The sequence below is a fragment of the Kogia breviceps genome, chromosome 1, assembly GCF_026419965.1.
Source record: "Kogia breviceps isolate mKogBre1 chromosome 1, mKogBre1 haplotype 1, whole genome shotgun sequence".
Taxonomy (NCBI): Eukaryota; Metazoa; Chordata; class Mammalia; order Artiodactyla; family Physeteridae; genus Kogia; species Kogia breviceps.
Genome location: NC_081310.1, coordinates 183,492,501 through 183,505,009, shown reverse-complemented (window position 1 = coordinate 183,505,009; position 12,509 = coordinate 183,492,501). Strand labels below are relative to the sequence as shown.

The 12,509-nt window shown below is 46.8% G+C and overlaps 1 protein-coding gene across 2 annotated transcripts in view; it reads left to right on the top strand.

The window, feature by feature from the left end:
* Window positions 1-7,339, top strand: part of NIPAL3 (NIPA like domain containing 3) — a 49,803-nt gene extending 42,464 nt beyond the window's left edge. For both annotated transcript variants that reach the window (XM_059038799.2, XM_059038815.2), the window contains exon 11: window positions 3,487-7,339. In XM_059038799.2, the coding sequence (XP_058894782.1) occupies window positions 3,487-3,686 (200 nt within the window). In that variant the 3' untranslated portion in view covers window positions 3,687-7,339. The remainder of the gene's footprint in view (window positions 1-3,486) is intronic.
* Window positions 7,340-12,509: the final 5,170 nt, after the last annotated feature.

Below are 12,509 nucleotides of genomic sequence, written 5' to 3'. Positions count from 1 at the left end.
GATATATAAGATGGAACTCTCTCCAAAGCATAATCTCCCACCCTGCATTAAGACAGTCTTGTGAACAAAAGACAGTCGCGGTGATGGAGTAGAGTACTACTTAATAAAGTACTCGGGGGCTTCCCTGGTGGCGCAGTGGTTGAGAGCCCGCCTGCCGATGCAGGAGACAAGGGTTCGTGCCCCGGTCCGGGAAGATCCCACATGCCGCGGAGCGACTGAGCCCGTGAGCCATGGCCGCTAGGCCTGCGCGTCCGGAGCCTGTGCTCCGCAACGGGAGAGGCCACAACAGTGAGAGGCCCGCATGCCGCAAAAATAAATAAATAAATAAATAAATAAATAAAGTACTCGGGAGGCGGGCGTGTTCTCAGGGCTGACCGAGGTGCGCATGATTTAAATGGCCCCAGGGTTTATGTGTCTACTTTTTATATTATTTCCTCACTTCTTGCTGTTAAGCTGTTGTCTGTCATTCTTGCTGTTACCAGCCTACTGTGTATACCAGCTCCGTGTCAATCTTCTCATTTGACCCAAGTTGTTCGAATCATGTATAAAATTAAAATAAATAAGCTCTGAGTTGGGACCTTAAGGTTTCTCCTACGAGTTATGTGCATGAGCTTTAGTGCATGGACTTTTGAAACATCAAATCTGGCTGCTCAGATGCCTTTTTTGCTTACTTCCTTGTTTCTCGGCTGTGTTCCGGATAGATGAGGGCGCTGGATAGCTGAATTCCAGATAGGTGAGGTGTCAACTCTGTGTGTGCAAGTATGTGTATGTACACGTGTGTTTATGTGTTTATAAACCGTGTATGTGTATACATCTATGTAAGCATTTGCATCTGCGTATATACAGATGTGTTTTCTGGTAGAAGATAGAAGGTAACCTAAGGTAATCTTAGGTATCCGCGTTCTGTGATCTGTTTGTGCACGTGGCTCTCGCTTCCTCTTTGTGCCTTGTGACCGGTGGGAAGTTGGCTGTTGGAGAAAGAAGACCTGCCCTCGTACCGTGGCATGTCAGGACTTCTGAGTAGGCCTGGCTTCTGTACTTTGAAGCTGAGCATGGGCTTGGAGTTCAGACGATCTGGATTCAAACCCCAGCTCTCAACCACCTACCTGCTGAGTGACCTTGGGTGTGTGCCTGGACCTCCCAAGGCCTCTGCCCCTCACTTGTAAATTGGGATTCCTTTTCCCGGGGTAGTGGGATAGTATGTTAAAGGCCCCTTGCACAAAGTCTGGGACCTGGTAGATGCCTGGTTGAATTTGGTCTCACTTCGTTTTTACTTGAAAAAAGACTGTGAAAATTTCGAACACTTGTTTGACCTGATGCCAGGTAAAACAAGAAGAAGAAAACTCTTAAGCAGAGATGCTTTTCCAGCTGCTTGGTTTCCCTGGTCAGCATCAGGACCTTCCTGGCTTTGGGTCTAACCAGACTGATAATCTTCACAACCGACTAGTAGCCACAGTTCAAGAGGCATTCAAGTTCTGAAAATTAACTACGCGTCACAGTTAGGAGAGGCTTGAAATAATTCTAGCACCTGGAAGACTTCTAGAAAACGAGAAGGACAAAAACAGTCCCTGACAGCTGGGCCTTGGTGTTCCTGGCTGAACATAGACCATTTCACGGAACGTCAACATCAGACAAGGTCATTCTGGGACTGTGACGGGTCAAGACACAAACAGGACCCTGCCATTGTCATGTCCAAACACAGACAGACGTGAACATTGTCCAAACCATAAAAAGACCAACCATCCCCCTCACATGAGTGACTGCTGCTTCTTTACCAATCACAGCTTCAGTCTCCATCTAGTCTTCTTTCCTTCTAGATAACAGTCATTAAGATCCCCAGTTATAGAATTATCCCCACTTCCTGACAGCATCTAATCCAAAGCAAAGCCCTGAAACCTTCCTGAAATCACCTAACACAAGCCAAATTCTGTCGTAAGTCCTTCTAATACCCTCTTACTGAAACAGCTTCCCACGATGTACATCTCCTTCACTGAAATGAGTCAAGAAACCCAAATTTGTTAGACTATAGGTGTATTCCTGGTGGGTTTTGGCTGGGGAACGTTGACAAAGCTAAAGTATGCCTGGTAAGCCAACTCTCTTCCCTGAGGAATAGGCATCCTCTCATCTCCTCCCAATTCCCTCCCCAAAATCTAAACCACAGTCTCTTCAACTGTACCCTTCAAATTCCCATCAGCCAAGGCTTGTGCATTGTGGAAGCAAAGGCCCTTCCACAGATTGGGTCTTCCCAGGCCATCTGCAGAGTAGATAAGAGCATGGGCTTTGGTGTCAAATCCCAGCTCTGTCTCTCATTAGCTGTGTGTCCTTGAGCAAGTTACTTTACCTCTCTGAATCTCTGTGTTCTTCTCTGGAAAAGGAGGATAGTAGCATATTTCTGTCATAGGATTTGGGGGGGATTAAGGTCTATAGGGAGCCCACACAGCATTCTGGTTAAGAGTGTGGCCTTCAGAATTTAAACCACCTGAGTCTGCACCCTAGAGCTGCCACTTGCTAGCTTGGCGACCTCAGGCGAGTTCCTTAACTTTCAACTGCCTCATTTTCCTAATCAATAGTTGTGCGAATCAAATGAGATAAAACTCTGTAACTATTTAGAACAGTGTCTGCCACCAACTAAATGCTCAGTCCTCATCGGCCTTTATCATTATTGCTGTTGTTGTTACTATTACTATTTAAAGCACTTAGCCCAGTGCGTCAGGCATAGGAAGCAGTCAGATGTCAGCTGTTATTATCATCATGGTTTCATGGAAGATAATTTGCTTTCAGTTTTTTTTTATTACTCAACCAGGGGGCAAGAGAATTCGAAGGGTCTTAATTCCCTACCAGGAAAAGAACTGGCCTCAGAGGAGGCCAGGTCCTACTTAGCTAGGGGAATTGTAGAATACATTTAAAGGAATTAATGACTGAGGTCTTTGCCCTCAAATGTAAGTAGAAATCCGACATCAACGTGCCCAGAGGTATAAGCAAAATCGCACCTTACTCCATATGTGGATCAGGGATGTTAATGCCAAAACTCTCCCTCTGAGCATCATAATACATGTGTCACCATCATGTATCCATGACACAAAAGTTACCGTCTTCTCTCAACAGTATAATGAAGTTTTCTGGATCCTGATTTAATTCAGCGAAAAGTGTTGGCATCTACCAAGTTCACAACACAGTGCTGGTTCCACTTGCCCTGTGGCCCGGACATTCCCACCTCAGTCTAAGCCAATGGTTTCTTTTGACAGTGGCTGGTCTGTGTGCATATTTCCTGAAGATTCATCCTTTGTTGCTTAGCAACTATAATATTTCTAGTGTATATTTATGGGTGCTCTTTTTTTGTTCAATCCAAACCATTCAGGAAGTTGACAGTGCACATGCTTAGCTCCTGAGCACTGTGATTAGTCTGTGGTGGGACAGAGGAGGAGGAGATGCAGCCTCCTTTGGCCCCACTGCATAATGATTTGGGGGAAATGGATTTCATTTCAGGTATGCAAAACATGCACGACAAAGGGATGACCGTCCAGCCTGACCTCAAAGCTTCTTTTTCCTACGGGGCCTTGGAAAACAATGACAACATTTCTGAGATCTACGCTCCCGCCACACTACCCATCATGCAGGAAGAACATGGCTCTAGAAGCGCCTCTGGGGTTCCCTATCGCGTCCTGGAACACACCAAGAAGGAGTGAGCCCACCTTGAAGGAGACTCACCCTCTCTCCATTTACAGCTGCTCAAGCCATGCTGATAGCGGTTCAACCCTTAATTCTAAAACTTGCCTTTCAAGTCTTATTTTTTTTAATCCAAGAACTCTGTGGATGGGGATCTTGAAAAGCCTTTGTCTCTGGCAAAGGTTAGATTATCTTGGTCCTGGAAGTTTCAGATGATGAGGGTGGGGCTGGGGTGGGGGGCTGAGAGCAGTATTCTAGGTGGGCAGTAAAGAGTTCAGCCTCTGCCTGGTTTAGCCCACCGAGATTTGGAAAGCCGTTGTCATCCTTGAGGATGGTAACTGGGTTTCCCCAGTCAGTGACCAAAGGTGGCCACATTCTTTAGAGCTAAAGCAAGGCAGAGATTCTGCCCTTACTTTCCAAATCCATTGAAAGGCTGGAAACCTCCAAATCTAGTCTTCCCTCACCTTATGTGCAGGCCTGATCTCTACCCACCTCGGTCTTGATTCTGTACTTGAGATAACCTTTGTGTCGCCTTCACGTGGCGTGGTGAACCAGCCCTGGGTGTGACATCCTGTCACTCGCCTGTAAGAAATGCACATCTGCTTTACTGGTGGTCTGTGCCTCCCCAGTGAACGTGTGTTTGATGTGTTTATACTGGATCCACTCTGAAAACTGATTTGGTTTTGGTTCTGTGAACTACTTGGTTGCTTTCCTTCCCCTCAAAGGAACTGAGAAATTAAGAGAAGAAGGGGAAGAATAAGAAAGACAGGAGCGGGGGTGATGAGCCTTCAGCCCATAAAAGGAGAAAAATCCCTTTTCATTTTGCAAGAGGCGATTGCATCACCTATAAAGGACGGACAGACAGTCTGGCTGCTGTATGTGTGTTTTCCTGCACACCAGTGTCGTCTGGGAAAACCAGGGGTGCTCATTTCAGAGACAGCCTCACCCACCTCTCCTTTATAGATTGACGAACCAAGCTTGAGTCATGGGTTAACTTCCTTGGGGTCAATAGACTCTTTGGGTCCTCATCCCCGTGCACCTACATCTGGGAGAAGTGGGCATTCTCAGAAATGGGGCTGCTGCTGGCTGGCTGGCTGGCTGGCTGGCTGGCTGCATACACGATTGTCTTCCCCTAGACTGACTGTATGCTTTTGAGAATGGCAGGTAAAGGTCTGCAAACTTTAATGAAAATAAGGATCCCCTAGGGAGTTTATTTAAAATACAGATTCCTACACCCCAACCACAGGTGGGTGGGCCTGGGACCAGGCCCAAGAGTCGACATTCTTAACTGGCAGCAGCACAGGTGATTCTGAGGCAGGTAATCCTGCCTGTATCACACACCTTGAAAGCCTAATAACTGAGAGAGACAGTCTGCTGAAACCCTGACACACCCCTGCTGGAAAGTTGGAATTACCATTCCTTGTTTCCTCTTGGGGGTTCCTTTGGCAGGCCGAATAATCCCCATAGGATCCATGGCATTTCTGCATCCAGTGATTACTTCTTAGAACTACACTTCCTGCTTCCCTAGGCAGCCTTGAACCAACGGGCAAGATAACAGTGTTAATAGACCAGTGTTGACAGATCATTAACCCTTATGGATTGTGCTTAATACTGATTGAGTACCTTGACTTCAAAACAGATGTCTGTTGCCTGTGATGACCACTTCTGTATTGTGTTTTAACCACTTCTGTATTGTGTCTTACATGCCTAAGAAGGCAACAGACAATGACTTTTTTTTTCCCTTTAGAATAGGTATCAAAACAATATTTATGAGGCACTTACTATGTGTTAAGCATTTGGACAGTGAGGGCTACAAGTAATAAGACCTGGTTTCTGCACTCCAAGCCAGCCGTGAGAGACACAAATACCTGGTCAACTATGGCAGGGCAGGCCAAGTGCAATAGTGGACCACAGAAAATGACAGTTATGGAGGTCCTGCTAAAGGTCAGGGCCCGGAAGTGGGTATTCAGAATTGGAGATGATTTAGGCTCCACTCATTGATGGGTGGCAAATCTAGCTAAGATTTGGGCAAAGCATAGAAAGTAGAGTGATCACCCCCAGGCAGAGGGGCCAGCATTTGCAAAGACACAGAGATGGGTTGAGGCGGGTGGCAAAGGAAGAGCCAGGGTAGGTAATGGGAAATGAGCCTGGAAAGATAAGCAGTGGAGGGGGAATCATGGAGGGACTTGAAGGCCTGGCCGAGGAGTTTAAACATATCCTAGAGAACATGGGAGCCATTGATGGTTCACTAGGAAGAGAACGGCAGGATCTGCACTGATTGGAAAGGAGGCCCTATGCAGTTTGGAGGAAGACTCTGAAGGGGTAATAAAAGTCACTTTTCAAGGTCAGGCTGCACAGATGCAGGAACAAAACACAAAAGGGGAATTAAAATCCAATTTTGCTGCTATTCACATTTTCCCAGTGATGTTTCTAACGTGGGCCGGGAGGGGGTGTGAGGGCAGAGTGGGTAAAGGGAAGGTGAGCGGGGAGGCCATTTAAATGTGTCAAACCCAGGTGATCATTTGGTATCTTATGTGCTCCCAGCCTTACTCTGCCCCCTTCTCTTGGTTTTGTGTTAGGTCTTTTAACCTGGAGTCAGGCAAGAGTGATGAATGGATAAAAGCACATTGTAATCTCAGGTCAGCTGAGGATCATGCGGTCAGTGCCGCCCAGGAGCTGCCTTCAGGTTTAGGGCAACAGCGCCATCCTGTGAGGCTGCGTACAGGAAGGTTGCGCAGAGTTGCATGGTGGCTGCGGAGTGGAAGCCGGGGTAGGGCACCTGGGTCCCAGGAAGAACGGCTGATGTGGAGCCATGGCCCCCAGAATTCTGACTCTGTCTTGGGCTGGCATCTCCCAGTCTTTGTCCCTGAGTGTAAATGGATGGTTTGCTGGTGGCAGATAAGCAGCACTTGCTGTTAGGGTGGGGCACAAGGACATCAGCTTTCCACTCACAGCCCTGACTCTATTTTTCTCAAGGTTCTCACGTCCCCAAGCCCTCTCGAAGACTCCAGGCAACAATACATATCCTGCCGCCATCTCCCTTCTCACAGCCAGTACCTAAGGCAAGGTCACCAAACTTGGGTTTCAGCTTTCCACTTGTTCCCTGGCTTCCTCTCCCCACCCCACTCTGTTCCCCTCTTCTAAAGGCTGGGATTCTGGGGTCCCTAATCAGACATTAAAAGCAGTTCTTCACAGATGGGTGCCTGCAGCTTTTGAAGGGACCTTAGCCCCATTCCACCCGCCCCCAGCCCTCCCACGAAGCTGCAGGTCTGACATGCCTCGGGTCATGCGAGGGTTTTGCAGGATGGCATTGAACACTGGATAGGCAAGGGAGGATTGACATCTCCATTGCTTTTCTGGTGGAAATGAGGCAGCTTGATGGCACAGTGTGGAGACAAGATGTCCATCAGGGTAGTGTTGGGGAATCTCCAACCCGCAGCCTTGTGAATTGCAAATCTGGTCCAACACTGGCTGACAGGCAAAAAATTTTACTGTGTGTTACTCTTGAGAAGCTGTGTAAATAAAGTCACCTTAGAATATATTCTATGTGGAAGCTCACATTTTGTTGATTTAGTGACTAATGTATGGCATGTCTCATTTTTCAAAAAAATGTGTGTGCTATGTGCAAATAGCATTAGGAAGTGATATTTAATTAAAGAGAAAATCCGTGTGATGCCTGTTGAGTTTGAGTCTTTGATGTTTGGTTAATACTTTCCAGAGTTATCTACGACAGTGCTGTCCAATGGAACTTTCTGCAACGATGGAAATGTTCCATGTCTGAGCTGCCCAAAAGGCAGCCACTATCCACATGTCGCTATTGAGCATGTTAAACATGGTGAATGCAACCTAGGAATTGGATTTTTAGTTTTATTTAAATTCAATTATCTTAAATATCCCCATATAGCTACTGGCTGCTGTAGAAACCGTGCAGATCTAGAGATGCCCAGGATTGCACTTAAGGCTGAATTAAGCACTTTTTCCCCCCCCCTGCAGTGGTGAAGAGTATAGACTCGTGGCCACACTGCCTAGGTTGGATTCTTGGCTCTACTACTTTTTAGCTGTGTGGTCTTGAACAAGTTGTTTAAACTTTCTGTGCCTCATCTGTAAATCCGGGATAGTAACGGTCACTTCCTAAGGGTTATTATGGGGATCAGGTGAGTTAGTAGCTGTAAAGTCTTAGAACTATGTCCGGCATCCCATCAGAACACTGTATGACACTGAAGCGATGGTTTCCTTATTTACTTATTTATTTACTTATTCACTTTGAAACTGTATAATGAACACTTGTGATTTTTCTAAAGTAATTCTAAGCAAATGTGTCTCTCTTCATTCTAAGTTTCCTATCTACAAAGACAGGTGTGGAATAGAGCCTAAATCTTTATTTATACATACACACACAGAATAATGTATACATACTCATACATTTAATAAGCACATATTATATGCCACACACTAGACTAAGACTTCATGTACATCTCAATTCTCCTTTACAACAATTCCATGAGGTAAGTTTTAATATTATCCCCGTTTTACAGGTGAGGAAACTGAGACTCAGGTCATATAGCTGGTAAATAGCAGAACTGCTATTTGAGCCCCGAACTGCCTGACTTCAAAACCTGAGCTCTTCATCCCTCTGCTGTGCTGCCTTCCCTGGTGTGGTTGAATTTCCATGGGGTAAGTTCACCACACATTAGGATTTCACCTTTATCTGACAAATAAAAAGGATGTACAGTTTCTAAGAAGAATGCAGACTTAAAGAACAGAATGCCCCGCTGCCCCCAGTTCATATGTTGAAATCGAATCCCCAGCGTGATGGTTTTTGGAGGTGGGGTTTTGGGGAGGTGATTAGAACATGAGGTTGGAACCCTCATGAATGGGATTAGTGCCCTTATAAAAGAGACCCCAGAGAATTCCCTCATCCCGTCTGTCCAGTGAGAATATGGGAAAAAATAACCTACTATACTATTATTTCATTAAAACAGGACATGAACACCCAAATAGTAAGGGCAAAACCTCACAACAAAGGATAATCCCTGAAACGGAACCATTTAGCTTTATGAAAAATTTAGCACAGTCTCATTATTTACCTCATTTTCTTGCAGGCCTGTAAGATGAAACCAGCATTGGGGAAACTAACTTGGTTTGACGCAGCTCAAACTTGGTATTACTTGTGAGGAAAGGGGGGCTAGTTAGCTGTAGACACAGGACTAGAACCGTCTTATGAGCTCTAGTCCGTCCCCTTTCCACTGCTTCACTGCGTCCTGCTACATCCTCCATCCTCCCCGTTCAATGCCAGGCTCTGTGCTAAGCACTTTACATTTACACTTTCAACTCAATGCCAGGCTCTGTGCTAAGCACTTTACATCCATTATCGCATTGCATTCTCTCAACAGCCCTGCACGGAACCTGTTCAATCCCTGTCTTACAAATACAGAAACTGAGGCTCAAAGAAATTCAGTCATTTGGGTGTATAAGCCGCAGAGCCTGTACTCAAACCCAGATATAACTGATTCCAAAGTCTATTTTTTTAAAAAAAATCCCATCCTCGATATGTCAATAGACAATACTTTTGTACCTTTACATTCTTTGTTCATTTTTAAGCATAAAATGCAACTTTCTCTGAGTCTGGAGAAGCACAAGAGCATTAGCTTTCAACCTTCACCGTTGCCCTGGGCCGAGGCATCTGTCGTTCCTTTGGTACACTGAGTATATGGTATTTTCGGCAACTATTGTATCAATCAGGATACAGTCGGAAGACAGAAACCACGCCAGTTTTTGGAACAGAAATTTTAATATAAAGAATTGGTAGGGCTTCCCTGGTGGCGCAGTGGTTGAGAGTCCGCCTGCCGATGCAGGGGACGCGGGTTCGTGCCCCGGTCCGGGAGGATCCCACGTGCCGCGGAGCAGCTGGGCCCGTGAGCCATGGCCGCTGAGCCTGCGCGTCCGGAGCCTGTGCTCCGCAACGGGTGAGCCCACAGCGGTGAGAGGCCCGCGTACCGCAAAAAAAAAAAAAAAAAAAAAGAATTGGTAACTAGGAATGAAGTTGTTCACTAGGCCACTGAAAGGGTACAGAGAGACCGCTAAGTATCATACAAATAAGACGCAGCTCCCACCCCAAAGGCTGGGGGGGAAATAGGAAGAGGTTGGAATGATTACAACTTAAATGCCTGGAGGAGCGGCCCCGCAGAGCTGAAACTCAGAGGAGCTGAAACAGAGGCTGGTGCTCTGCCTCAGAGCTTGGAGGAAGACCCTGGAAAACTGGGACCCAGGCCCATGAGCCTCTGGATAAGCCCTGGAGACCACAGATGAAGAAGCCACACTCTCTGAACTAAAGTGGGAGAAAGGGCTTCCCTGGTGGCTCAGTGGTTGAGAATCCGCCTGCCGATGCAGGGGACACGGGTTCGTGCCCCGGTCCGGGAAGATCCCACGTGCCGCGGAGCGGCTGGGCCCGTGAGCCATGGCCGCTGAGGCTGCGTGTACGGAGCCTGTGCCTCGCAACAGGAGAGGCCCGCATACCGCAAAAAAAAAAAAAAAAAAAAGTGGGAGAAAAAGAAATTTAATTATGCCAAAAATATTTGTTAGAGTTTCCCATTCAATATGGAGCCTAAGCACACGCATGCACCTCCTCTCCATCCCAGAGCGGCGCTGGGCTTAAAGTCAGTGGGTATCAAGAACAAGAGTGCTGTGGGCAGCAGTCCTAGGGATTGCTGTGCCGACAGGCACAGAGCAGCTATGGCCCAGTTGAAGCCCTAAGAATTACTCTAAACAGTGGAAGTGATTTGCTGTAGAGGGCCCACGGTGACGATACTGGGGTGGGGGGGCCGTGTCAAGATGGAGCTGAAGAAATGAATGGACCTCTAGAATAACCAGGAGGAGAAATAAGGAAAGACAGCCCTGTGTGGGCATGATAGACACTGAAGCTCCCTACCCCTAGCGTCAGTCTTGCTCATTTTTACCTGCGTCCCAAGGCAGCCTGCCGGCTCCACACTCACACACCTGAAGGGGAAGCTGACCGAGAGACCCTGTTCACTTCCTCAGAGACAAAAATTACCCCTCCCACGGAGGGGACCATAAGCCTTTGAATAAACAAACCCACACGACTGCGAAGGAAACCCACCCGACTCTCTGCAGGAAGCAATATAGCTCTTCATTCATAAGTGGGACTTGTCCACCGAGAATTACAAGGCATTTGAGGAAATCCAACAACACGAAAGAGAAAGATTAACATTGTTGAGGTGAAACAAGAATGGCAGGACAGTGTAGTCAAAGCCGGCAAGAGTCCACAAGGATTCATTAAATTGTCATCTCTGTTTTTGTGTATGCTTGAAATTTTCATAATAAAAAGTGAAAAAATGGTGTTTTGAGCACTTGTCACGTGCTAAGTACATACATACAGCAATGAAAACAAGAAACTCCATACAAAGGAGTCAGAAAACAAAGCAAACAATGTAAAAAGTGTGATGGTTAATACAACTGAGGGACTGATGATGAAATTTCATGGGGCCAGGTCTAAGCAGGAAACAAGAGAAACCAGAAGGGAAGACGGAAGCTGTGGACGTGGCCCTGGGTGTGGTGGGGAGCAGGCACTGTGTCTCAGCCCCAGAAGCCCGGGCTGAGCTGGACCCGGAGCTCAGGAGAAGGCGGAGATGACTTTTCAGTCCAAACTAGGGTATCTGCAGGGCCAGCTACATGACATCCAGGACCCAGTGCAAAACGAAAGCGCAGGGGCCCAAAAAGTGAGAAAAAATGCCATTAAAGGGACCATTTATTACCATTTTTTTTTTTTTTTTTTTTTTTTTTTTGCGGTACGCGGGCCTCTCACTGCTGTGGCCTCTCCCGTTGCGGAGCGCAGGCTCAGCGGCCATGACTCACGGGCCCAGCCTCTCCGCGACATGTGGGATCCTGCCAGACCGGGGCACAAACCCGTGTCCCCTGCATCGGTAGGCGGACTCCCAACCACTGCGCCACCAGGGAAGCCCTACCATTCATTTTTATTTTATGCAATACCTATTTTAAAGGCAAATATAAGAGCACTAACTCATATGGAAATCACTGATATGACACAATTCGTATTTCATTGCTTGTACATGAATAGGTATTGTGTTCTTACCTGAACAATGGAAATCCTACACAAAACTAACTCAACTGTTTTTATTTCTTAATGGGTACACACATATCCTACCAACATTCTCTGCCTTCAGCTTATTGATGAGTAAAGAAATAAAAAGAGAAGGAGCTGCGTGTGGCCTGAGCTTTCCCCTTCCATCTAGGTCATCATTTTCAGCGGATATGGTTGTCTGATAGGCTGATACAGGGAAGTAACACGTGTAAGAAGGACGTGATGGGGATCCTTGTCCGTTGCCTTCTTCCTGCATTGGAAGAAAGTTTCAGTTGGAATGGCAAGTGTAGCCTCTCCAGAATGTCAGTCCTTCCCCACTCCTACCCCTGCCCCCACTGAATCACAGGCCTAATGGTCACCTAGGATTTGCCTTGAGCACGCCTGATGAGGACATCAGGAATGCTATGTGCAAAGAAAGCCGTACACATGTTGCTTTTAACTCCTCTGCTCACATGCATGTGGCAGCCATCAGACCTTGCTGACAAACAGAAAGATGTTCAAAGATAAAATTATTAAGAACTTCCAGATGGCAAACGCAGAGCATTAAGCCAAGTGTGAGGCCCTTTGGAGTGTGGGGTCGTGCAGGAGTGCACAATTCACACATGCCTGGAAAGCTGGCTCTGGCTCGCTAGGGGCTTTCCCAAGACCCCCATGTGGTGCCCACTTATGGGGACTCAGTAGCAAACTGATAGGTCCTCCGTGTGAAAGCTGCTCTGAATCCAGA